Here is a 25,843-nt window from a genome sequence, read left to right as displayed (position 1 = left end):
TCCGAGTGACCCTTTGTCCTTTGCTTTCACTGTAAGCAGCAGGGTTGTGTTGTCCAAAAAGGCACTGCAGACCCGAATCCTATCTTTGCGACCTCCTGGCTGTGTGGCCTTGAATAAGTCACTTAACATCCTGACCCTCAGATTGCTCGTCTGTAAAACGGATTAAAAGTATCCACCTTAAGAGATTGCCACGAAGGTTAAAAATAATGCCTGTAGTTCATGAGGCCCAGCGTCTAGAACATAGTAAGTATGCAATAACTATTAACGATTCAAACAAGAATAAGCTCAGACAAAACGCCTGTAATATAGACTAAAGGAATCCTTGGTTAAAATCTCCATAGGAGGCTGAGGCCCCTGCCATTTCCACTTAACAGGTTTCCGTTCTCTGGAGAAATGAAACAAATGGATTATGGCCTCTTTCATCAAGCTGAGTCTGCATCAGATTGCTGCATCCTTTCTATAGCTGTTGTGAACGAGAATATGTAATTTCTGCCAATCTCTTGCTTCAAATCCCTTTATTTAGGAATCCCCCGTGCTTGCTCTTTGTGACGGGTATAGGTTGGAGCAAAATGTGTCCCTTTGCATATGTTCCTTCTATAATAAAGTAAAAGGAAGTTGTAATTGGATTTCACCACGGGTTCATCATTCCTGCCCTGGGAAAGTGATAAAAATGTCACGTAGTCCTCCTATTTGCCAGAAGTGACACTGGGTATTCCCCATAGAGGTCTGACATGGGCTTCAGGTATAACCCCTCTGCATTTGCCCCCAAATCACCAGTGCGCACAGCTGGCTCTGGCTCAGGACTGTTCACAGGACTGAAGAACCTCACCTTCAGGGAGGCTGGAGTTGGGGCAGAAAATATCTGGATATTTAGGGGGCAGGGGTTGAGGGTGCAAGCACTGATACAATATCAATACACAAAAATCACTGGTATTTTGATACACTAGTGATGCTGGGGGTAGGGTAGCGAACAATCAGATAAGGCTCCTGGTTTCATGGAGTTTACTAAGAAGGTTAATCCTTATGGAAAGGAAGATCTGCTGAAAATACTATCATATTCTGCTCAAAACTAGCATTTTTCCATGTTTAAGAGGTCTTCTTCCCAAATCAGAAAAAAAGACTACACAACATCCTAATGACAAGGTTTTAAAATTCTTGAAAATTCAAATTCCAGTATCAATCTGGAAAATGCATTTATTTCCTGCCTTCCACCAGTGGTTTTCACAACTGCTTCTGAAACTACATTTCACTAGAAGATAGACTAGATCATGATTGGATGATTTATATTGCATTTTCTAAAGGAAACAAATAAGACATGTAAGTGAAGAACTTCAAGAAGCTTAAGGCCCAGGAAGAAGTATTCATTCATTTATCCATTCAACAATCTCGCGCAGCTTTCCTAGTGTATATAAGATACTGGGCAGTGCTGAGAATATGGGCAATAGAATAATTTGGAGAAAAAAATTCTTTATGACAACCTATCTCTACTCCACCCAGGTTTCTTTTTTGTATAACAAATATGTAATGGGCACAAGTATTCAATTATTTCTATACCAATGAATTTTCAATATGTATAAATCATTTACTGTTGAGCTGGTCAAGAAGGGGGAGGACACCATATCTGGAATGGAGAGAGTGAACTTTTCAACCGCAACACCCACCTCATGTCCTATAAAAGGTTAACCTCTCCATCTTGCTGACACCGCTTCCTCCCAGGCTGTTGCCACCTTCCCCTGGCTGTGGATCTCTCCAGCAACACCATGTCACTCTCAGTGCGCACCTCTGGGCTGCCCCGGGGGCTGTCTTCCCAGAGCGGCACGTCGGGCAGAGCCTGGGGCATGTCTGCTTCCAGTGCTGGAAGTGGCTATGGGGGAAGTGGCTATGGGGGAAGCACCTTTGGCTTGGGAGGCAGCTGTGGGGGAGGCTTTTCTGCTGCTTCCATGTTTGGCTCTAGTTCTGGCTTTGGTGGTGGCTCTGGAAGTTCCTGTGCAGGAGGACTGGGCGCTGCTTACGGGGGAGCCCTGGGAGGTGGCTTTGGAAGCCTGGCGATGGGACTTGGGGGAAGCCCAGGAGGTGGCTCTCTAGGTGTTCTCTCTGGCAATGATGGAGGCCTTCTGTCCCGATCAGAAAAGGAAACTATGCAAAATCTTAATGACAGATTAGCCTCCTACCTGGATAAGGTTCGAGCTCTAGAAGAGGCTAATACTGAGCTGGAAAACAAAATTCGAGAATGGTATGAAACACGAGGATCTGGGACTGGAGACCCCGGGTCACAGAATGATTACAGTAAATATTATCCATTGATTGAAGACCTCAGGAATAAGGTAAGAATATGGTTCTTTGGAAGGGCTTTGGGAATTATTTTTTACTTTTTTTTTTTTGCCATTACAATATTTTACAGCGATAAATCACCTAAAACTTAAATGTTTTTCAATTTGACTGTATTTGGAGAAATTTCTCAACTCAAGATATTTAGTTTCATTTTATCATTTACCATAAAGTGACTCTATTTTTACTACCTTTCTGTAGGATATGTGTTTCTTAATTTTTAAATAATATTTATAAATATATTTTCTTTAAAAAAAGTTAAACTGCCTTACTCATAAATAGCATTTTAACATCACCTAAAAGTTTCCTGTCAAAAATATATTTGTATAATACTGGTATTTTAGGACCTTATTTTGAGTGTCTTCCCCTGTTTTGCCAGATCATTTCTGCCAGCATTGGGAATGCCCAGCTCATCTTGCAGATTGACAACGCAAGACTGGCTGCTGAAGACTTCAGAATGAAGTGAGTAGAACAAAAGAAAGACTAACGGTAACTGACGTGTCCCACCATTTCTCCTTATTCCCTATTTTCCTGCCTTCGTTGATGGCAAATATTTCAAACCTTCTGCAATTCACATGCTCCACACATTTAGTGTTTTGGGAAATTCACATTGGGCAGTCTAGAAAGTAACTAGATTCAAACACGATTCACATTATATGTCCTTAATTATACATTGCTTAAACCTAGGGCTATAGATCACCATATTTGTAATTTGCTATGGACTCATGATATAACATGATAATTCCACCAATGTCCTAAACCTCAACCTTCCATGTATGAAAATGAATCAACAATGTTTTTGGCTGCAAGTTAAATGAAATGATCTTTTTCCTCAGGACACATACAACTAAAATATTAACTATGCACTTATTTTTATATTGCCCCCTCCTTTCCCATACTCCACCCTCCCAGACATAAGGAAGAAACACTAATGTCCTTTTTGCTCCACAAAATTCCCACACGGGATGTTGCAGTGGTGAAGATCTTGCACCTGTAAATCTTGGTAAAAGTTATTAAAGAAGTATCAATGTTTTAAATTAAATCATGAATAAAAGTTAAGCAAAAAGACTAATTATTATTTTATTTTCAACTGCTTTTAGGATTCCATCAGAAATTCCACCTAGAGAGCGGCTCCTACTGTTCACAGCCAGGGCCGCCAGCCAAAGGGGAAATTGTTCCCTGGCGTGAAATGATATTGGGATTTCTTGCTGGTAGAAAAATATCACCTCATAATTTTTTCACTTCTCTCCAACTGAGCAGTAAACGATCACGAAAACAAGGAAAGGAAAACGTTATAAAAGCAGAAACAGCATTAGCATTATACATTGCAACGCTGCCATTTTTGAATAGTCGTACAGATTTATGCACAAAATAGCCCTGAAGATGGCAGGGGCCTTATTCCAATGGGTCTGTTAATTCCCTATACTGTTTGGTACTTGGCTTTCAGATATGAGAATGAGCTGGCCCTGCGCCAGAACGTGGAGGCCGACATCAACGGCCTGCGCAGGGTGCTGGATGAGCTGACCCTGGCCAGAGCCGACCTGGAGATGCAGATCGAGAACCTCAAGGAGGAGCTGATCTACCTGAAAAAGAACCACGAAGAGGTCAGCCAGACAGGCCAGCTCTCTAAGCTGCTTTTTCCTCCCAGACCCCAAAATTACAATTTTAAATTTACAAATTCAGAGTTAGAACAGATATAGATGATACATGATCCCCCTGTTAAAATGGCCATTTGTTTTGAATTTCTCTGTGTGTGTGTGTGTGTGTGTGTGTGTGTGTGTGTGGTGGTCCTGTTAAAGTTGAACAGATCAGAGGCACTATCTGATTTCATCATCTTCATCATTAGATAAGGACAAACAATTTTAATTGTCCCGATTTAGTGATTTTTAAAAATATGATAATTTTAAAGTTCAAAAACAAAAGTCTACCAATAATATATATTGTTACATATGTTAGAGAAACTGGTTACACCCAGTGTAATACACACCTGGAACTCTGACATGCCGCGGTGTATATCAGAGACTGGTGTATAGAATGGACACTAATCACGACCCTGGCAATGGGCTTCTAAAGAGCTTTCTACTGGAAATCGGTGACTATAGCACCATCAGTGGGCAAGCCTAGGTCCTGTCTGCAGCCCTGGGTTTCGCAGCTGTAGTTTAAACTGCCCAGTGCACTGTTTTCACCGGGCCTTCCCTTCTTGTAAAGGCCCTGGATCCCCAAGGAGCAGGGCCAACTCATCCATTAGGCATGGCAGGCACAGCGCTTAGGGCCTGTGGTAAGTTTAGGGGCCCATGGAAATGTCTTATGTTCTTTTAAAATCAGAAGAAAAATATTAATTTGTAGGTTAAAAAAATGTTTTAATATAATAACATGCTTGTCTGCATATCAACTCAGTCATAAAATAACATGTAATATTTTTTGTGGAGGAAGAGGCCCGCAAAAGCCATAATGGGCCCCTGCGCCCCTCTCTCTCACTCGCTGTCCCCAGGAGCTCCAAAGCTTCCGAGCAGACGGCCCAGGCCAGGTCAGCGTAGAAATGGACGCTGCCCCCGGAGTGGACCTCACCAGGCTCCTCAACGACATGAGGGCGCAGTATGAAGCCATCGCTGAGCAGAATCGTAAGGACGCGGAAGCCTGGTTCATTGAAAAGGTACCACTAACAAAAACAAAAGGCTTCGATAGGTTCGCAGAGAAGACCACTGAGAGCAGCGCTCACGTGCGTCCCCTTCCCCTCTTTGCCGTTGCAGAGCGGGGAGCTCAGGAAGGAGATCAGCACCAACACCGAGCAGCTCCAGTCCAGCAAGAGCGAGGTCACCGACCTGAGGCGCGCATTTCAAAACCTGGAGATCGAGCTCCAGTCCCAGCTCGCCATGGTAGGGCGCGCGCAGAAAGACGCGGCTTCATTCGATTCCCAAAGGAAATGCTGCACCCAAATTAGTAAGACCGTTGGCTGCCCTCCTTGTTTCAGTCCCCTCCATTGTTATGTCTGTGCCATTTGCCTCCCACGTGCAGAAGAAATCCCTGGAGGACTCGTTGGCCGAAACTGAGGGCGACTACTGCGGCCAGCTGTCGCAGGTGCAGCAGCTCATCGGCAGCCTTGAGGAGCAGCTGCTCCAGGTGCGCGCGGACGCCGAGCGCCAGAACGCCGACCACCGGCGGCTGCTGGACGTCAAGGCCCGCCTGGAGCTGGAGATCGAGACCTACCGCCGCCTGCTGGACGGCGAGGCCCAGGGGTGAATATAGATACCTGGGGCTGAAAATAACCCGAGTGGCTGACCAGCAGTGGACACCTGATGCAGTCTAGGGGGCAACAGAAGGAAGGGTTCTTTTTTTTTTTTTTTGTGAGGAAGATCAGCCCTGAGCTAACACCCATGCTAATCCTCCTCTTTTTTTTTTGCTGAGAAAGACCGGCTCTGAGCTAACATCTATTGCCAATCCCCCTCCTTTCCACCCCCCACAAAGCCCCAGTAGATAGTTGTATGTCATAGTTGCACATCCTTCCAGTTGCTGTATGTGGGACGCCGCCTCAGCATGGCCTGAAAAGCGGTTCCGCTGTGCACGCCCGGGGTTCCGAACCCAGGCCGCCAGTAGTGGAGCCCGCGCACTTAACGCTAAGCCATGGGCCGGCCTGGAAGGGTTCTTTAGTTGACAGAAAATAACAAATCTAGTAAAGACAGCCTTGGATTTATGAAATGCTCTACACTTTGCAAAGGGTTGTCACCCATTATCTTATTTGATAATAATTCATAAAATGCTGGGATGACCGATGGCACCACAGAGGCATACTGCAAAGCTCTGATACCAATGCCCCACGCTAAGAATGACACGTCAAATAACGGCCACCCCAACCCCCTCAGACCTACTGTAGTGACTTTCCAAAAGTAACAGCAACGTGGACTAGTGGGAAGAACTCAGGACCGGAACTCTGGAAATCTAATTTCTCAGACCACATCTTCCATTTGCCAGTTTGCTTCGCTTTGAGAGCTCATTATAGGCAGGTTTGAAAATACAAGGGCACTGCACCAATTGATTACTCTCAGGGTGCATCATTCAACTGCTCTTACTCAAGAAATTTGGAATACCTTCTCTACTTGCCCATAGTTTTATGTACATTTCTAATTTTTAGCTCAAATAGCAAACTCTTTATTGCTCCTCATTCCAGAAGGCACCGTGTGATATCACCTCCCTTGTTTTCTTTACAGTGATGGTTTGGATCAAATTTCTTCTGTGACAGATTCCAAATCTCAAGCACAGTCAACCGATTCCTCCAAAGGTATGCAGATTCCCTAAGAACCACTGAGAATAAGTCAGAATCATATTTACTAACAACTAAAACTGTCAGATCTCATTGAATATTGCAGTATTATTAATAATTTAAAGTATATTTGTATTCTGAGCCAAGGAAAAACATTTACGCATTTCTGCAGAAAAACGAGTAGTCTGTACTGTATTAAAACTTCTGGCAAGCCCAGGAAGGAAAAAATCTACTCTACAAAGAGGTATTATGAGCATCATAACCACTTTTTAAATGCTTAAAGAGAAAAATATTTTCATTTGTGCACCAGATAACACTGAATACATTTCATTTTCATTGAATAAAATGCATTTTTTCAGAATGCAAAAGTCATTTTTGGAAGTTTAAATTTGATAGATCAAATCAGCCAATACCTAATTTAGAAGCTTAAGTTAAACCACAACCAATTTTAGATGAATATTTGAAACACTAACTTTTGCCCCCTTTATTCCATTTTTATCTTTAGACCCAACCAAAAGCCGAAAAATCAAGACAATTGTGCAGGAAGTGCTGAACGGTGAGGTGGTCTCCTCTCAAGTTCAGGAAATTGAAGAACTAATGTAAACTGTCACAAGATCTGCCCCATAGTTGATTCCTTAGGAACAAGAAATTTACAAGTAGAAATTATCCCTTTCAGAGTAAGATGCTATATTAGTTCAATCTCTGTTTTTGTCTGTTTCATCTTCTTTGGATTCCCTATTCACTCTGAGTCCTTTTTGCCCTTCTGAAACAATATTCAATTACAAGTCATTGTGGCTATGTTGGTCTTTCAACAAATCAAAATTGCCTTACATCTTTCTGGACCTGGAGTAGTCTTTTAATCAACTTTCTTCTAGTGACCTGGAACATGTTTTTAATCACAGGACTTTGATCAAGTAGCATTGTTTTAATAAAGCTAATTTTAATGAAATATGAATGGTAATAATGTGAAATGTGTACCTTCTTGATTCCAACAATAATGTCAAGGGCATAGAGAGAGGTTTGTGAAATACTAATAATAAAGTAGATAAACACTGGGATAAAGGTTTCAAGGTTGGAGATTAAATTAAGAAGATTCTTTAGAAGTTCTGTCCTTTTTACATCAGTCCATTAATGTCACAGCAAAATTATATTGTCCGCTACAGGGTATAACAGTTGTCCTGTTCATTTTCTAGGCTCTTCTTTCATTCAGTCAAGAAACACTTATTGAGCCCTTACAGTGTGCCAGCCTAGAGACTCAAAGATGAATAAGATACAGTCCTCACCTGGAGGAGCTCACAACTGAGGGCAGAGATAGGCCTCTACCGGAACGGTGATACAGTGAGACAGGGCAAACAGAAGTTCAAAAGACACACAGAGGAAGAAGTGAACAATTTGTCAGGGGGCAACTTAACTGCTTCCTACAGAAACCAACCAGGCAGAGAAGGGAGAAGGGGAACAGAGGAAACACACGTGAAAGGACACAGGGGCATGAACAAACATTGCTTTGACGTCCTTTCTCCTATCTGGCACCAGTGAGGCCCAGGGTGAGGTGTCTATTGGGTGGGTCAGACCCACAAGTCAACAACAGATGTCACAGTCTGGGTTGGGGCAGAAGGTGGCCGAAGTCTAAACCTGAGTAGATGGTGGTTCAATCTGGGTTGCCAAATTCAAAACCCTAAAAGGAAAACAAGAGCAGGATTTAATGATTAAGAGTCTGGGCTCTGAAGCCAGACTGGGTTCAAATCCTGGCTCTGCTACTTTATAGCAAGTAACTTAACCTCTGTGTGCCTCACTTTCCTGATCTTTCAAGTGGGGTGGGTTTTGTGAAGATTAAATGAGGGTAACATACATAAAACACTAGGAACAGGCCCTGACACCTAGAAGTACTCAATATTTGTGTCCTGTTATTATTTACTGGATGGAACCAAAAGTGGTATGGAGAATCCAGGGAAACTGATGAGCAGGAAGTGTCAAAGGGAGCAGAGGGGAGAGGGAGGAGTCGTGCCAGCCCGGAGGAATCCTAGCGCTGAGTGCCAAAGCCCAAGGAAGGTTATTATGCCATTTTAAGCTGACTTGCTTCAGTACGCAGATTTCTGAAGTCACACTTTGTTTTAATATTTCCTAGTGTTTTCAGATGCTCCATTCATCTCACTTTATTGTGCATAGCAGTTCAACTCTGTCTAGCCCTCACCTTCCAGAACATGTCCTAGGAGAACCTGACCTTTCACACCCAAAGAGATTATCAAGGTCTTTTCCTGAACAAGGTCCACAGCCCCCAAGTAGCAAATGATGCCACTTCCTTGGTCCTGAAAAAGGACTGCAAATAGTTACTGTTTTAAACAACATCTGTTTTCCTTACAACTACATCTGAACTGTGTGAGACACAAAGGAAAAGGGGGTTTTGCACAAGTATAAATCCAGTGGTCATTTCTCTGCTATTATCTTAGTTTCTCAGCAGTCCCTTCTTTTGGAAATATTTTCTCCACTGGGTTCCCAGAGATATCGTCTCACTGGACTCTTCTTTGTGACTTGTGAATGTTGGCTCAATCCTCTTGGCTTCTTTCTCTATGCTTGCTCCCTACGTGATCTCAACTAATCTCATGGCTCTAAAGTAACCATCTATGGATGGGATGGGTGTTAACTACTTAGTGTGGTGATCATTTTGCAATAGACACAGATATCAAATCATTATGCTATAACCTGAAACTAATATTATTTTATATGTCAATTACACCTCAATAAAGTAACCATCTATGCATTGATTACTTCTTGTGGTAGCCTCCAACATGGCCCCAATAATTCTCACCTTCTGTTACTCATGCTCCTGTGTATAGTCCCATTCCACAATAAATACAGTAGACCTATTGAAGAAGTGACAGTGTGTGACTTCCAAGGTTAGGTCACAAAAACATTTCAGCTCTGGCTTGATCTCTTGGATTTCTCACTCTGGGGGAAGTCAGCTGCCCTTAAGATTATACTATGGGGGGAAAATCTACCTGAAAAAAAATCAGTGATTTCACAGAATTCCCACTGAAGATCCTATGGCTAGGATCTCATGGAACAGCCAGCAAGTCCAAAATCACAGTCCTATTCTGATAATATCTGAGCCAGAATATTCTATAGTCTTCAGTTGGCAAAGGAAGCATTAGATTTCTTATTATTTAAGTTTACTTTGCCCTACTCTCACTGCCAAGAAATGCTATTAGCACAGCATCCTTATCATGAGATTCCAGCTCTCCTTCACTAGACCACAAGCCCTAATTCAACACAGATGTGAAAGCTCCTTTTGGACTCAGCAATTAAAGAATTGCAGAAGTGAGAGGTCTGTCTTTAAGAAAAATAACTCATAAGAAAAAACCCAAGTACAAGATCAGACAACAAAAGACAAGCATGTTGTTTATGATTATTTTACAAGCTAAAGCTTTACTAATTTAAATTTTTACTTTTATATGTATTTGCTGTGTGTGTAGGCTAGAGAAAGGTCTGGAAAATATTGTATGGTTATCTCTTGGGGATTAGCAAGGGGTTTGAAGATTGTTTTGTTTTTATTTTGTGCATTTTTAAAAATGCTTAACAAACAGCATTCATAACTCTGATAATTAGGGGAAAAAATGAATTTTAGTTATCCAGAACAAATGAGTTTGCAAGTAGGTCACAGTAAGAAGGGAACCACCTAGAAAACAACCATAGGTTGCCAAAGAAGTCACTTCTTTAGGCTTTGTAAGAATGCCACCTACTGGAATTTTAGGAATAAACTTTTAAAAAACTGCTTTTCAAGCCATTTGGGGTATGTTTGATATTAAAAATTTATTTTTTAAAAAAAGAGAGAAAGAAAAGAGAAGATAAAAAAGCAAACCTTTTTAAAGGCCTTAACTTAATAAAACTTTCTTATTTAAATAGTAAGCGGGAGGGGGAGGAGGGGGGGCTGGCCCAGTGGCGTAGCGGTTTTATGCGCATGCTCCGATGCTGGCAGCCTGGGGTTCGGATCCTGGCACGCTCTGATGCACTGTTTGTCAGGCCGCTGTGGCAGCATCCATATAAAGTGGAGGAAGATGGGCATGGACGTTAGCCCAGGGCCAGTCTTCCTCATAAATAAATAAATAAATAAATAAATAAATAAATAAATAAATAGTAAGTGGTATTAGCTTCCAGAAAGTCCACCAGTAAGGAAGCATAAAGTAAAGAAGAAGGTTAGTAATTGTTTGAAGTTTATAGAACCAGACAGCCAATCTGAACTACTCAGGCTCTTAAAAATATACTCAAACATCAAAGGAAAAATTTGTTCATATAGCTGAGTAAACAGCTTTTTATGGGGTAGTATATGTTTCTTAAATCTTGGAACTGGAAATAAGATTTAAATGTCATTGTTTAATATTAGTATCATAAACTCAAAATCAAACTAAAAAACATCAGTGTCCTAATTGAATGTATCCTCTTCATCACTACAGCTTTTTAATAAAAGCTATGGTTGCAATATTCAGCAACATATTTATAAGAGAATTTGTTAAGACCAGAATTCATGGTTGAAAAATAATCACCTGTTGAAACAGATAAATTATGGTGCGTCCATACAATAGAATACAACCCACCAATAAAAGGACGGAACCACTAACACGAAAGCACAGTGGATGAATTTCAAGACCATTATGCTGAACAGAAGAAGCCAGACACAAAAGAATACATACCATATGATTCCCTGTATACAAAATTGCAGGAAAAACAAACCTACTCTATAGTGACAGAAAGCAAATCAGTGGTTGCCTGGGCTGAAATGAGTGAAGGAGCGGGGATTAACTGGTTATCTGGGAAGGGTCACAAGAGAACCTTTAGGATTGATGAAAATGTTCTATATCTTGATTATGGTGATGGTTACGTGGGTATATCCATATGTCAAAACTCTTCAAACTGTACACTTAAAACGGGCACATTTTATTGAATGTAAATCATACCTCGATAAAGTTGATTTTAAAACAAAAATAATAACTTAATCCGTCTTCATGATGTTGCTGTGTTGAAAGCACGAAGAGGCCATGTAGGGTAATCAACAGTGTGCTAGGGTGGGATTGCACCTGCTGATTGATAAATAGTCAGGAATTTTTCAAGCTGGCTATTAAACCACTGGTAACTTGAAAATGGCCATGATGGAAATACTTACACTATAGAACTAGGGCTCTATTTATGTACTCCCTTGGGGAGCCGGTTTACACCAGCACACCACTGAGCACAGGAGTTATAACGAACACAGATGCAGAGGCTGATTGCCTGGGTTTGAGTTGCAGCTCTGCGACTTTCTAGTGGTTTTATCTACCCCTCTGTTCATCAGCTCTTTGGTCTGTAAAATCAGGGCCATAGTAGTACCTACCTCACACCATCGTTACGAGGATCCAATGAGTTAATTTACATGTTGCAAATAATAAGCACTAACTAAATGTTAGCTGTTATTATTGCAGAAAGAAAAAACAAAGTTACTCTACAACTAAAGAAATAAATTAATTTATAGATTTCTTCCCAGACCTCTACACTTATTTATTCTTTTCCTTCTCTTCATGCAAATCCCAAACAATTCCAATTTTGAAAAAGAAATGTGCAATTTTCTTTTTCACCTGAAATATTTCTCCTTAGCTGACTGCTAAGGGGTCAAATTTTCTCACCTGACATACTGGAGGCAATAATATTTGTCCTCCCTACAACACAAGCTGTTGTGAGCATCAAAAAGCCAATTTTTGTGAAAGAGCTTTGTAAACTGTAAAGCATGTCAGAATTGTAAGATGCTACTGTTCATGGAGCTGCTCAGATTGAAGGGGAGGGTTCTTCTAGAAGTAAATAGAGAGTACAGAAAACAGACTGAGGAAAATCTTAGCCCTTTTGGGGATTATCACTCACAATTTTAGGGGTTTTTTCCTTTAGCGAGCATAGTATAACTTTTAGCAAAATCCTGAATAAATACAATGCTTTACACACATGCAATAGATTGCAAAATTTAGAGTAGATATTTAAACTTTATAGAATGTAAACACGTGACATCAAACCTTTTAGAAACAATTTCTGAACTCTGGTATTCCTTCAAAATTAAATTGATTGTGAATTTTAGCTGCTAAAAGATGTCATTGTTGGGGGCCAGCCCGGTGGCGCAAGCGGTTAAGTGTGTGCGCTCAGCTTCGGCGGCCTGGGGTTCCCAGGTTCAGATCCCAGGTGCTCACCGACGCACTGACGCACAGATTGTCAAGCCATGCTGTGGCGGCATCCCATATAAGGTAGAGGAAGATGGGCACGGATGTTAGCCCAGGGCCAGTCTTCCTCAGCAAAAAAGAGGAGGATTGGCATTGGTCCTCAGGGCTGGTCCTCCTCACAAAAAAAAAAAAAGATGTCATTGTTAATGTTTCATTATGCATATATTCCTAAAGAAATGCAATTTTTCTTCACTATCATGGAAACAGACCTTAGAAGCAGACCTTTAAACAAACCATACTAATAAAACAGTCCACAGAGAGGCAGTGGGGTCTCGTAGATAGAAACTAGATGGTATTTTAGGCTTCGCTCAGTGAGTCATTATTTTACTCACAACAAGTGACTCAACTTGAGATGATTCACCCTTTACAAAAAGACAATAGTAATATCACATATAATCACATTCGCCCAGCATTTTGGAATTCTCATGAAAATACCATAAACACAGGGTGTTATGAACTTGGCTGGTCAGAATACGTTCATTTTAGTTATCAGCTTGGAGCCCAACTCCTAAAGTTATATATGCATGAAGTTTCTGCTGAGAAAAGTGTAACCATTTTGAAATATTTCATTTATTTGCAAATACCATGGGATTTTTTTAAAAAATCACTTAAGGCTGCAATTTCACATTTCAAATGAACAGAGCAATACAACTTGTTTTGACCAGATCAAGTGTAATTTTTATTTTTTTAAACAACGTTCAGTTGGTATATTTATGTATATATGTGGAACATCACATATTCATTTATTTTTGTATTCATTCATTCAACAAACATTTACTTAGCACCAACTATATATAAGTTTTTACCTAATCTATTGAAAATAGCCTCAGTTTTTATGAACTGAAAGTAAATATATGATAAAGTTTCACAGATTATTTTTCTTTGTTGCATTGGTGCAAATGAAATAAGGTTAGTCATCATTATTTTTAATTGGCAAAAGTGTCATTGCTCCACACACGGTATACACTGATTAACAAAAGTGTGAGGATTTTTGGAAGATGTGACACCTCCTTGTTCATTTTTATGTGTTTTATAGTTTTAAAAAGGAGAAAGTTGTACTGTTAAACAGATATTTTCCAGGCATATTTCTAAATTATGATACTCTTAAATATTTAATTACATTTTGTATTACATTTTTCATTATATAAAAGTACCTCCAAGGTACATTAGGATGTTTTCACTGGACACCCATTTTAAACAACCTATGTGCTGATTCTGGATGACAGAGTAATTTTAATGTTAAACTTCTTTATCTTATTTAATAAGTGACCGAGTAGGCTGATAAATAATAAGATAAATTTTCATCACTGTTTTAAAAAACCAAACATATACAATAAGCATCTAATCAAGAGATAATCCTGGAACAAAAATTGCAGAATTAGACCCAGACTAGTACATAATTTATTCGCCAGTGGTGTTATAGATAAAGCAGAACAATGAAGTCTAGTTTCCTTAATCAGAAGGAACGAGTCCAGTCTTATTAATCAGAGGCTGGGGGTACAGAAAAGTCCTCCAGGGGGTGACTCAAAGGTGGGAGAGTTTGACTCAATTCCCCTCGGGAGTCTTCAGTGGAAGATCTTCCTCCCCTATGTGACTCTGGAAGGTGTTTTTACAGCTTGTAGAGCTGGAAGGAGCAAGGAGAACTGCAGGTGAACCAGTGGGAAGAGGAGAATCACTCTAGGGGAAGGTAGGTCTCAGCAGGGAGGAGAACCCACTGAACGTTTTAGTCATCATTATCATCATTATCAGTCACCCCCAGGGTACACAGCGAACAGCTGCGTGACAGAAGAGATGATTTCTGAGGAGTGAAGGGACAATATAATATTGTAATTCCCAAGATACAAAGCTGAAGTGGCAGGTTACACAATTTTTTGCTGATTAACCCAGAGGGAGATTTTTAACCTGCATTTTCCAAAGTACTGGCACTCTGAAAACCTAACCACATAAAACTACATTTCAAAAATGCATGACATGCATCATAAAACACTTGCTATATACAGATATATCCAGACATCTTATATCATCACGATAACTTCTCACTGTTTAGGATGTCATTTAATTTATGTTTGGTGTCATCAAAAAAATCACTAAATAAAAAGGTATTATTTTAACAAATATATACATTTCAGTCAAATTGAACTTCAGCTAAACAATCCAAGAAAAGTTATTCTACCATGACTCTTGGTCTAAAAATCCTTCAATTATAGCTTTTTAATTAGGTCAAGCTCTATGTCTTGAATCCATCGATTTACTTATTCATTCAGTCAACAAATATTCTAAGCACATCCCAGCCATAGCTGGCACTTTGCCTCCTAAATATCTGTGACCCAATTACTTCTCTCCATCTCCACCACCATCACCACCCTGGTCCAAGCTTCCATTCATCATCTCTCACCTGGACGACCACACAGCTTCCACTTGCACCCTCACCATTCCGTTCACCCCACCACAGCCAGGGAGAGATCACTTTGAAAACACAAACCTGATCCTGTCACCACTGCTTAAACTTTTCAAAGGCTTCCTATGGTCTTTGGAATAAAGAGCAAAATCTAGTAAGGTCTGGATTACCTTCTCTGGGGTCCCTTTCCCCTCTCTCCATTTGTGTGCTTCTCCTCCCTCTATACTTCACCAACCCTACTGGCCTAGTTCAACTTTTCTACACCCTGCTCCTTCCCACTGGCTTTCCCCCTTTGCCTAGAATGTGTTTCCTCTCCTCCTTGGCCTGCCTAACTCCTACTCACAGTCAGGTTTGAATTCAAATGTCACCTCCCCTGAAAGCCTTGACTAGCCTCTGCTCCACCTCCACCCACCACCACTAATCAAGTCAGGTTCTCCTATTACACACTCACAGTACACTGCTGCCTTCCTTCACAGCTCTTAGCAAAATTTGCAATTATGTATTTATTTATAGGACTATTGAGTTAACATCTGCTTCTCCCACTGTAAGATCTCTAAGGTTTCTACTGTTTTGCCTTCCACTGTAGCACTGGTGTCCAGCGCAATGCATAAAACAGCACATCTAGCCTACTGCATGGGAAACAATCAATATTTGTGTACATATGTGCATGGAACTGTGCACAAGTGCTAGACTATTTACCCCATAAAAGCTGGAACAATAGTACTGTGGTATCCTCAGTACTTAGCATAGGGCTACCACATAAGAGGCACTCAATAAACACTTGTTGCATGAATATTGTATTGTTAGATATATTTCTCCTATTATTTTCTTGAAACATTCATCAGATTTTTATCTATTTATTTATTAACTCTAAATTTTTCACCACTCATCTTTGGTAAACTGAACGAACAAACCCCAGCTTACTAATGCACAGCAGCTAAGCAGTGTCCATAAAATAGGAGGCACTGAGAGGATGTTTTGAATAGAGTTAATTTTAATGTATTTATTTTGGTTACTTTATTTTTCTGTTGTTGTTTCTTTTTTATGAGGAAGATCCGCCCTGAGCTAACATCCATGCAAATCCTCCTCTTTTTGCTGAGGAAGACCAGCTCTGAGCTAATATCTATTGCCAATCCTCCTCCTTTTTTCCCCCAAAGCCCCAGTAGATAGTTGTATGCCATAGCTGCACATCCTTCTAGTTGCTGTATGTGGGACGCAGCCTCAGCATGGCCGGAGAAGCAGTGCTTCGGTGCGTGCCCGGGATCCGAACCCGGGTCGCCAGCAGCGGAGCACGCACACTTAACCACTAAGCCACGGGGCTGGCCCCAGTTACTTTATTTTTAAAAATGCATGAGTCACACAGAAATGAATTCCACTTACTTTATTCTCCTTAAATCTTAATAAACAAATTATGCTATCAAGGACTAAAACACCACTAAGAAATTGTTTGCATTTTACTGAGAAATTCGTTGAATTCAATTAGCATTTTCAGAAAACCTTCAAGATACTTGACACTGTGGAGACATAAATTTTATTTAAAATATACAAATCCTAATTTGGCAATTTCACAAGACACATTGAAATAAATAGTATTGCTCAATATACTGTATCCGATGACTCAGCAGAAAGTGATCTTCAGTTTCAATAAGCAGTCTTTTAATTCATGGCACCTTTTTTTTTTTTAGGAAAGTAACCTGAGAACTTTTTCCCATACATCTAAAGAGTCCTAAGAGTTGTTTTCACAAAATAGAGTAACTTGGTTTCTATGAAGTCTTTATAAAGAAAAATAAAATGTGTCCATTAATGTTTACTTATAGAATCCTCTTACTCATCATTAGAGTGTGCTTCATATACAGGCAATCAACTAACTATGGATACAAAACTGAATTCTCTTAAAGCAACTGATGGAAGAAAGACTAGCTTTCTATGAAAAAACTGAGTCTGAAACCTTAATACTCCTGGCAATCCAGACAAAATAGAACTTATTCCCTCTTAGTTAACCAAGGCATTCTTTCTAAAATAGACTTTTCTTTCAATCAAACTAATATTTACTGGGCATTACGGAAGCACCTGTGAGCAAACACAGACATGTATGCAAATATGCATTACCGTGATGTAGAAAGAGATCTCCCCATGAGAGAAAGTGCAGATGAGGTACTTATAGAAGACTAGAAGAGAAGAGAATATACAGGGCTGGGGCACGAGGACTGGGGCTGCTTTTATGACAGAAGAAGCATTTGAGCAGAGCCTTGATGAGTATAGAAAATCTCAATGTATGGTGTTAAATGGAACTGGGGAGGCAGGAACAGGACCAAAGAGTATCTCCCCTGGAATGCTTTCCCACAAGACTAGGTGACCTTCTTCTGAGAACCCCATGTTCTTTGACCATGGTGGCCTGAACTTTATTTTTAGAAGATAAGTTTGTGCGTCTGATTCCTCTTCAAAGGCAGGGCCATATATTATGGCCATCCAGAAATAAATTCCCAGCACTTAATGCAGCATCTGGCAGAATGTAGGTATGCCAAATACATGTTGGTTGAAATGATGTTTAGAAACATCACGTTGTTTTACATATTGTCAAAATTACTGAAAAATTCAGAGGAAAAGATTGGCTGAAATCCAATGAAAACTATTAATCAAGCCCATCATTTGACACAGTTTTTAAATTAAAAGCATATGTTGATTAAATATTTCATTTTGGCACCAATTATGCCGTCACTGTGGTATGGCTCTAGTTTATGAGTTGCTCAAAATTCTGTAATCTCAGAATAATAATATAGTGTGTTTTAATCACTATATTGCAGCAAGTGAGGACACAGGAAAACAGAACCAACAATATTGCAAAGTGCCCACTAATCAATCTTTGTTAGGAAGAATGTCCTACTCAGCAGTGGTATAACTGCAGCAACACCTAACAGCTGAACAACCTAGAAGAAAAAATATGAATTGTCACGGAAAGCTTGCTTAGAGGGAAACAAAAGTCTAATGCGTATGATTAGATTTTGCAACAGCTCATGCTGTAATATAGAAATGTGATTTTAATTGAAGGAGGAGGATAATTATAGCTTAGGAGCCAACTGGTTAATCAACACCACAATCAGAAATGTCTGAGTAACAAGCCTTGGCCACCACCCAAGAAAAGAGGGTGAACCCAAAAAGTGAGTAAAATAAGTTTCCATTACAAAATGTGTTCAAGGACCTGAGCCATCCTGAAACCAAGGGGGACACAGATATTATGTTACTAATGATTTCTTACTAAATTTAAATAATTTCTATAGATTTAATAGGAAAACAAGAAATTCTGTGCTATATTATATCTCTAGAAGTAATATTATGCTGGAGATTGATGCAATGCAATAAAAAACAATTAGCATGCATTCCTTAAAAATATCTTCCTTGAACTAATACCAGAGACAGAAAAAAAGAAGTTAGATCAATCCTACAGATGTAGAAGTGATCCAAGTAATGGTAACCTAGATGATAATAGAAGAGAAAACCACGTCATCTAGGGAGCAATTGGATGAACTGGTGACCCCTTAGCTTAGAAAATAAAAGACTTAGAGGGTAGAGTAACCCTCTTCAAACACCCAAAAGACTCCAAAGCTAAGTTGTATGTGGCAGAATTCTGGCTACATTGTGTGTGGTGGATTTCAGTTCAAGGTAAAGACAAAGTTTTTAGTAATTAGAGCAGCTCAAAAATGGAACATCTTGTAAGACAATGAGCTTCCCTTCACTAGAAATATTCAATTAGAGACTGGAGATATTTGATTAAGGGAGTTCTGCTCAGTGTTGAATATTTTTAACAAGGGAAGCAAGAAGGGAACTAACATTTGTGAGTACCTACCATTTGCAAGATGCTTTGTATACATAATCTAAATTGGTAGTCTCAAACTTACGAATTCGATATTATATCTCATCTGAGGACACTAAGGCTCAGAGAGGTTAAGTAACTTACCACACACCCAGTGACAGGCAGAGCTAGAATTTGAAATCTGGTAATGACCTCTAGGGTCCCTCGCAAATTCTGTCCTGGTTGACGCCATGACAGTCATCGTGTTAGTAGTGTAGATAATTCTATTCTGATAATTTCTGTCAATTTATCTAGTTTGGCATTATTTCTGTCAGAATATCCAGAGACTCTTGGACAAAGAGCATATTAGCTTTCCCCTTGACATCAAACTCAAAAGATAAATCATCCTTTAGGTCCTTTCCAGCTGAATTCTGTAATTTTGATGACCAGAATCCCTAACAATCCATCTAAACTAGAAAGGGCAGAGAGTTCTAGCTCACATGGATCCAATCTAGGCAACTGGTTGTGGCTTCCTGAATTAATGTTATTTATAAGAGATATACAGCCAGTCTAGGTTCAGCAGGAAAGTGTGTCATTATCAATTAGAAATGTCCACCATAAGTACAGGATAGAAGAGCGGCAGCAAGAACGTTTTGTGTTTGTCATCTCTAATCTACACATTTCCTAAAACTATTTTTCATCATCAGTTCCCGAGTGTATACAACATCCATATTATTTTACCACCTAATTATTAAAAGTAATGCTTACTCTTATTATTCCCAAAACCACTAATGGAGGGTATGGGAATACATAGTAAGGCAGACAGAAGGCAGACCACAAAACTGATTATTAAGAGGGTTTTTTAAAATATAAGTTAGAATTAAATTTGGAATATTTACCTTGGTCCAGAATCTGTTCCTCTCAGCCTTTCAAGTCCAGAAACTGGACTTGACCAGTATACCCAGAGGTGACCTGACACTTGATGGCACACTTACAATGATTGTATTCATACAATACTAATGTATAGATTAGAATGCCAGTTTATTGACTAACAGTAAGGGACATTTCTTTACAAATGTTCAAGATCTCTTTCCCAATCACTCACTTTCCTGCTATAGGTGTACTTGGTAGGATGAATTAGGAATCAGCAAGTTGCTGCATAAGCACAGAGTTTGAGCTTCCCTGCATCCCCCTTTTGATATTCCCTGCTGACCACACTCCTTACCCAGTTGTTAGCTCCAAGAGATAGATTATATTTTTGTTTTATTAGTTCAGTTAAGAAGGCAACTGTATTTCCTTTGCTCCCAAGTTCATGGGGATACATCACTGTCACATCCATATTTATAACTGTAACTACTTCTTTCAAGTATCAGAGGGCAGCCCCTGGGTTCACAGTACATAAGAATGAAGTCTTTCATTTTAAAAGTGCAAAGGAGAATGATGTACACCTTCCAGACTCAATGCACATTCACCACAGTGACTCTCCTAAAGTGTAGAATTTATTTCAGTCATTTTTCTAATGACACCACATATCTGTTCTTTTTAAGTTCCCTATGATGAAGTTTAAATCAATCATCCAACAGGTGGTTTCCTACATCACTGAGGATTTACTGCATCTTGGATCACTATTATTTCTGATTAATCTTTCCTTCTGGGTACCTAAGTGCTATCTCACTTGTTGGCTCCCTCAGTGTTCTCCTTTTCTCTGTTTCCCAGAAGCTCTAAAGGGCTCCAAAATTCTACTTGCTTCTGTTTTCAAGTGCATTCCACACTCAACAATCTTGTCCTCACTCCTCCCTTGCTTCCTTCTCCACCATTCTTTTGTCTTCCACGCCCACTCAGGATGCTGCAGCAATACAAGACACAAGCGGCTTCATTCCATCCCCATCCTTTCCTTCCATAATGACAAATGGCCTGGCTTCTGTGCCCTAAATTGTTCAGAAAAGTCTTGCTTTCAGATCTTCAAGGATCTTGTGGCAACATCATGGATATTTTTCTAGCTTTCATTCTCCCTGATCTCTCTGCAGAATTTGAAACTCAAGACCTGGAAGGGTCTCTGGGAGGTTCTGGAAACTCTATCAGGTGAATCATCCATTCTTCAATCCATATTGTGATGTCCTGAGGCTTTTCCAGCCTTTCAGATCCCTCCTTATTCACTCTCTTTACTGGGTACTTATGTTTCCTCAGTGCTAAGCCTGATTTTGAGGGTTTCCTCAGCCTCCAGTCTTACCCTTCGGCTCTTCTCTCCATTAAAAAGCTGAGGCGCTCTCAAGGCTTCAACTCTCACCCCAATACAGATGATCTCTGTAGACCATCTGCAGCCTCTGTAGCCTCAAGCTCTCTCCTAAATTCTCATATCAATTTCCTTTTTAAAAGAAATTGAAATTTTCTCTTAATTTGCCCAAATGGTCATGTTATGTGATCCACAAACTACAAAGACTGAGAATAGGTATGTATTTTGGTTAGCAGCTTTGAAAGAATTCACTCTCTAGTACTTACATGGTCTTTACAGAACCCAAAACAGCCAAATTGAAAAGTGACTTTGCAGTCCTAGTCCTACTTGACATCTCTGAACTGTTGATATCTTCAATATTGTTGACCATTCCATCTTCTTGAAAGTTTCCTCTCCCTCGGCTCTCTTAAAACTTCTGTCTCCCGGTTCTCTCTTTTTCCTTTGAATGTTATCTTTTGTTTCTCCTTAAATGTTACAATTCCTCGAGGTTTTGTCCTTGGTCTTCATCTCAACCCATTCTCCCTGGGAAATCTCATCCAGTTTCATGGTTGTTTTTTGCCAATAACTTCCAAATCTAGCCACAATGTCTGAATCCCAGACCCACACTGCAACTGCCTATGGAATATCTATACCGCGATGTTGACAGGTGCTTTATCCTAATCGTCCATGTCCTAAACTCACTACCTTTCCTACAAAACCTGCTCCTCCTTTGCATTCCCATATTAGTTAATGGCACTCCCCAAAGTCCAAAACTGGAAACCTCTTGTCATTTAAGACTCCATCCCTCTCCTTCATCAACCTGAAACTAGTCAACAGTCAAACCTACCATTTCTATCTTCTATCTCCCCCTTCTTACCATCCCATTGCTACTTTCTTGAAGTTCTCATTATCTCTTCCCCTCCCCCCAGACTCTTACAAATCCTCCTATCTCATCTCCCTGCCTCCAGTTTCCCTTCAATCCACCAATACACTTCCAACAATGTTATCTTTCTATAAATTAAGATCGTGTTCATCCCCTGCTTAGCAACCTTCAATGGTCCACCCCTTGAGAATGAGATCAAGCCCAAATTCCTTAGAATGGGTATTAAAGGCCCTTCCCCATCTGGCCCCAACCTATTTTTCCAGTCTTATCTCTTGGCAGTCACTAACACAAACTTTATGCCCCAGCCAAACCAAAGTCTTCACAGTTCTTCAAATATGTCATGCGTGTTTATACCTCCTTTCCCCAGCTGGTCCCTCTGCCTAGAATTTTTTTCCCTCACTCATTTTTTAAGACACCATTCAAATGGCATCTCCCTAAGTTCTCTAGAGACTGGTTTCTATTTCTTGGTGCTTCATATGCTTTATACAAATCTGTATTATTAAACTCTTCATCCTATTTTGTAATTATTTGCCTTATCCCCTACCCTCCACACCCCAAGATATGGCTTCCTTGAGAGCAAGGACCACATCTTACTTATCTTTGCATCTTTCAGGCCTCGTAAAATTTCTGGTGTATGATATATAATCAGTGAATGACTATTGCACAAAAATGGGGAAATCAGAGCCAGAAGGTGAGGGGAAAAGGCCTAGAGACAAAAAAAGAACCTTCTTTACCCTCTTTCCTGCTTCAGCTGATCTAACAGTCAAGTTGTATTAATTGGAAGAATACAGAAAAGTACTTTCTCCAAAATTTCTATCACCACAGAGCCTGAAATTCCACTTAGGTAAAAGGTACTTTTTTTATGCAAATAGTTTTGGTGACTATCTCTCCACCCCCACCCACCTTTGTCAGCAAGTCACACCTTAGACTGAATTAGACTAACCAGATGGTTATCCTCCTAATTCCTATTCCCACAGCAGGCTAAAAAGTTTCAGATGAGAATGAGGAGAAATTAGGGCAATGGAGCCCATCAGAGGAGGACAAACTAAACTGGGATGTGGCTTTAGGGTATTAGGGAGCAACTTCAGAGCACAGGATAGCTGAAGAAGGGGAGTGCTGCAGAGAGGGAGGAAGCAGCAAAACAAAGATCCAAATTCAATGATGGAAACTTTGATAGGGACTGGTTCTTCTACTCCTCCCCAGAGATGGGCGAAACACCCTCTCTCACACTCAGCAAAAGCAGCCCCACCTCTGCACACAGGCTTGGCTCTTCAGGGGAAGAACTCATCTTCCACTGTCACTGAACTCCTACTACCTCTTGTGACCTAATTCTTGTTCCCACCTACTGCCCCCATTAGCCTGCCTTTCATCTAGTGAGGAGGTGAGGGAGAGAAGGGTGAGCTGGTTTCTGTAATCCCAAGACATAGGCTGCCACACAGGATTAGATCTCATCTTTTTTTTTTTTTTTAATTTTTTGTTTATTGCAGTAACATTGGTTTATAACATTGTAAAAATTTCAGGTGTACATCATTGTACTTCTATTTCTGCATGGACTACATCATGTTCACCACCAAAATACTAATTACAACCCATCACCACACACATGTACCGAATTATCCCCTTCACCCTCCTCCCTCCCCCCTTCCCCTCTGGTAACCACCAATCCAATCTCTGTCCCTATGTGTTTGTTTATTGTTGTTATTATCTACTACTTATCTTATCCTGTTACCTGATCCCATCTGAGACCTCTTTCCTCCTATCTTACCCGCAGCAGTGAACAGGCTCTCTGAGAGAAAGATTGGAAGGAAGAAGCCCAGAGAGTTTGCATACAGCAAACATAACATGTATCCAGGAATGTTTTCTGTCCTATGAAACTTGTATCAACATACCTTAAAGAAACTGAAGCCAAGGGCTGTCCATGAGGATGTCCCACTTATACTGAATGTGTGACTTGTGACGGTTTCTGAAAACCAGCCCTCCAGAGCACCCGAGATCCTGTCTATCTTACAAACCCTGTTTTCCTGCCTTCCTTTGATTCTAGAAGTCATTGATATTCTTCCAGTAAATTCCTTTGTTTAATGCAACAAGTCTGTTTCTGACTGCCATAATTAGCTACACTGTGAAGCCTACCTGGATCCTCCTGGAACAGTTGCTCAACTCGATCCTCCATTTTCCCCACCCTTTCTACATACCTCTACCATTCCACACTGGTAAGCCCCTGCTCTATACCTAGCACTATGCTAAGGGTCAAGAAAGAAACGTGAAAAATACGCGGTCTCTACCTTCAAAGAGCTTACACTTTGATAAGCATTTATTAACCTTTATTTCATGGTACTGCAATTATTCATTTCCTATTAACCTCCTGGAGGGTAAGGACTTTGTACAAGTCCTACCATACAGTAGAGTCCGAGCAGGAAATAACTGGCACATTAGAATTAGGAAAAATCAAGGAGAGTTTACTAAAAGGACTATTTGCCAAAGGTATGGGCATGGTGTAGGGAAACCACCAGGGGTAGCTATTATCACCCCCATGCCCAAAGGGACAAAGGAAGTTGACTCAGAAAAGGAAAATCATATAAAGAGGGTCATCTTGAGAGGAGCTGTGGCTTTTAATGAAAGGCCACACCCAACCTGTAGAGGAGGCCAGGGGAATAAACACCCCAAATTCATTTTCCTCCCTAAATTTCCTGATTGGATCCCCAGTAGGCAAATGTAACGAAAGCCAGAGGGCAGCTATCCCCCTGGAGCAGAAAGCAGGGTGGAGAAATGTGGAAAGTGGATCTGGAGGGGCAAATGGCTTTGCAGGGTCAGCACTCAATATACATTTGTTGAATTAGATTATTACTTCCACATGTATGCAGACAATTTCTAGTTTCTCTTTACTCATTTTTATTAGTTCTCAAGTAGCTATTATATATTAGTGTTTTCATTGACAGTTTTCCTGATACATGCAAGTTTAATTCTCTTCTTCCTCTCTGCTACAGAAATACATATAATAACATTAAAAAGACAATTGTCCTGAACCTAACTTCCCAATAATCAGTGTCTACTCTTGAAACTGTGATGAAAGCTGAGACTCTTCTGCCTTTCCATTCATTTTCACCCCCTCCATCCTGTGCACCCAAGTGTAACAAAATCATGGAAAGCTGACATAGAAAAGGCAGAACAATCCTCATGCTATGGGGATGGAGTGCAGTAGACTGAGGTGGAGATCACGGCACAAGGGAATGGGGTGGCACAGAACTTCCACTTGCAGGCATTTTGAATTCTTAGCATAAACTGGGAGTTAAGAAAGGAAGAAGCAGTGGCAGAGAGAAAGTCTGAAGAAGAGGCAACTTCCTGAAATTCAAAGTAGGGTCCAACTCTGAGAAACTGGCAATGGAGCAGGACAAGATCTGTGTATACAATAAGGAATAAGAAAATTTGTGCCTTCTGTTTAGTCTACTCCCCCACACGCATTCTAAAAGATTATATTACATTTTTGTTTAAGGCTACCCTTTTAGTGGGCAACTCTGATTTCAACAAACTTTGGCCCAAAATAACCTCCCTTCTCCTTACCAAGAACTGAAATTCCTATCGCAAGGAACAATCTCTCATTTCATAACTGAAGAAAAAAATCCAAAATGCAAATGCTTGGGTGCCTGGAACAACACACAGTGAATAAGGCTACATTTCCATTAGTGTAAATGAACAATACCATATCTTTTCCTTAGACAGAAAAAAAGGGAGCTAAAACACAAGAAA

The 25,843-nt window shown here is 40.3% G+C and overlaps 1 protein-coding gene across 1 annotated transcript; it reads left to right on the top strand.

Moving 5' to 3' along the window:
* The first annotated feature begins 1,760 nt into the window (after window positions 1–1,760).
* On the top strand, window positions 1,761–7,189 carry LOC101391186 (keratin, type I cytoskeletal 12). The gene is made up of 8 exons (XM_004434515.3): window positions 1,761–2,324; window positions 2,708–2,790; window positions 3,776–3,932; window positions 4,820–4,981; window positions 5,079–5,204; window positions 5,344–5,564; window positions 6,534–6,604; window positions 7,092–7,189. The coding sequence occupies exons 1-8, from the start codon at window positions 1,761–1,763 to the stop codon at window positions 7,187–7,189; spliced, it is 1,482 nt and encodes a 493-aa protein (XP_004434572.1).
* Window positions 7,190–25,843: the final 18,654 nt, after the last annotated feature.

Source organism: Ceratotherium simum, chromosome 16 (assembly GCF_057802395.1).
Source record: "Ceratotherium simum simum isolate JZ-2026a chromosome 16, ASM5780239v1, whole genome shotgun sequence".
NCBI lineage: Eukaryota > Metazoa > Chordata > Mammalia > Perissodactyla > Rhinocerotidae > Ceratotherium > Ceratotherium simum.
Note: the sequence above shows the minus strand (reverse complement) of the source record. Positions and strands in the feature narration are given on the sequence as shown.

Excerpts from the sequence above, each read along its gene's own strand:
- LOC101391186 (XM_004434515.3), top strand. The coding sequence starts at position 1,761 with ATGTCACTCTCAGTGCGCACCTCTGGGCTGCCCCGGGGGCTGTCTTCC. Across the intron at positions 3,933-4,819 it reads TGAAAAAGAACCACGAAGAG|GAGCTCCAAAGCTTCCGAGC; the intron begins GTCAGCCAGACA and ends CGCTGTCCCCAG. Across the intron at positions 4,982-5,078 it reads AAGCCTGGTTCATTGAAAAG|AGCGGGGAGCTCAGGAAGGA; the intron begins GTACCACTAACA and ends TTGCCGTTGCAG.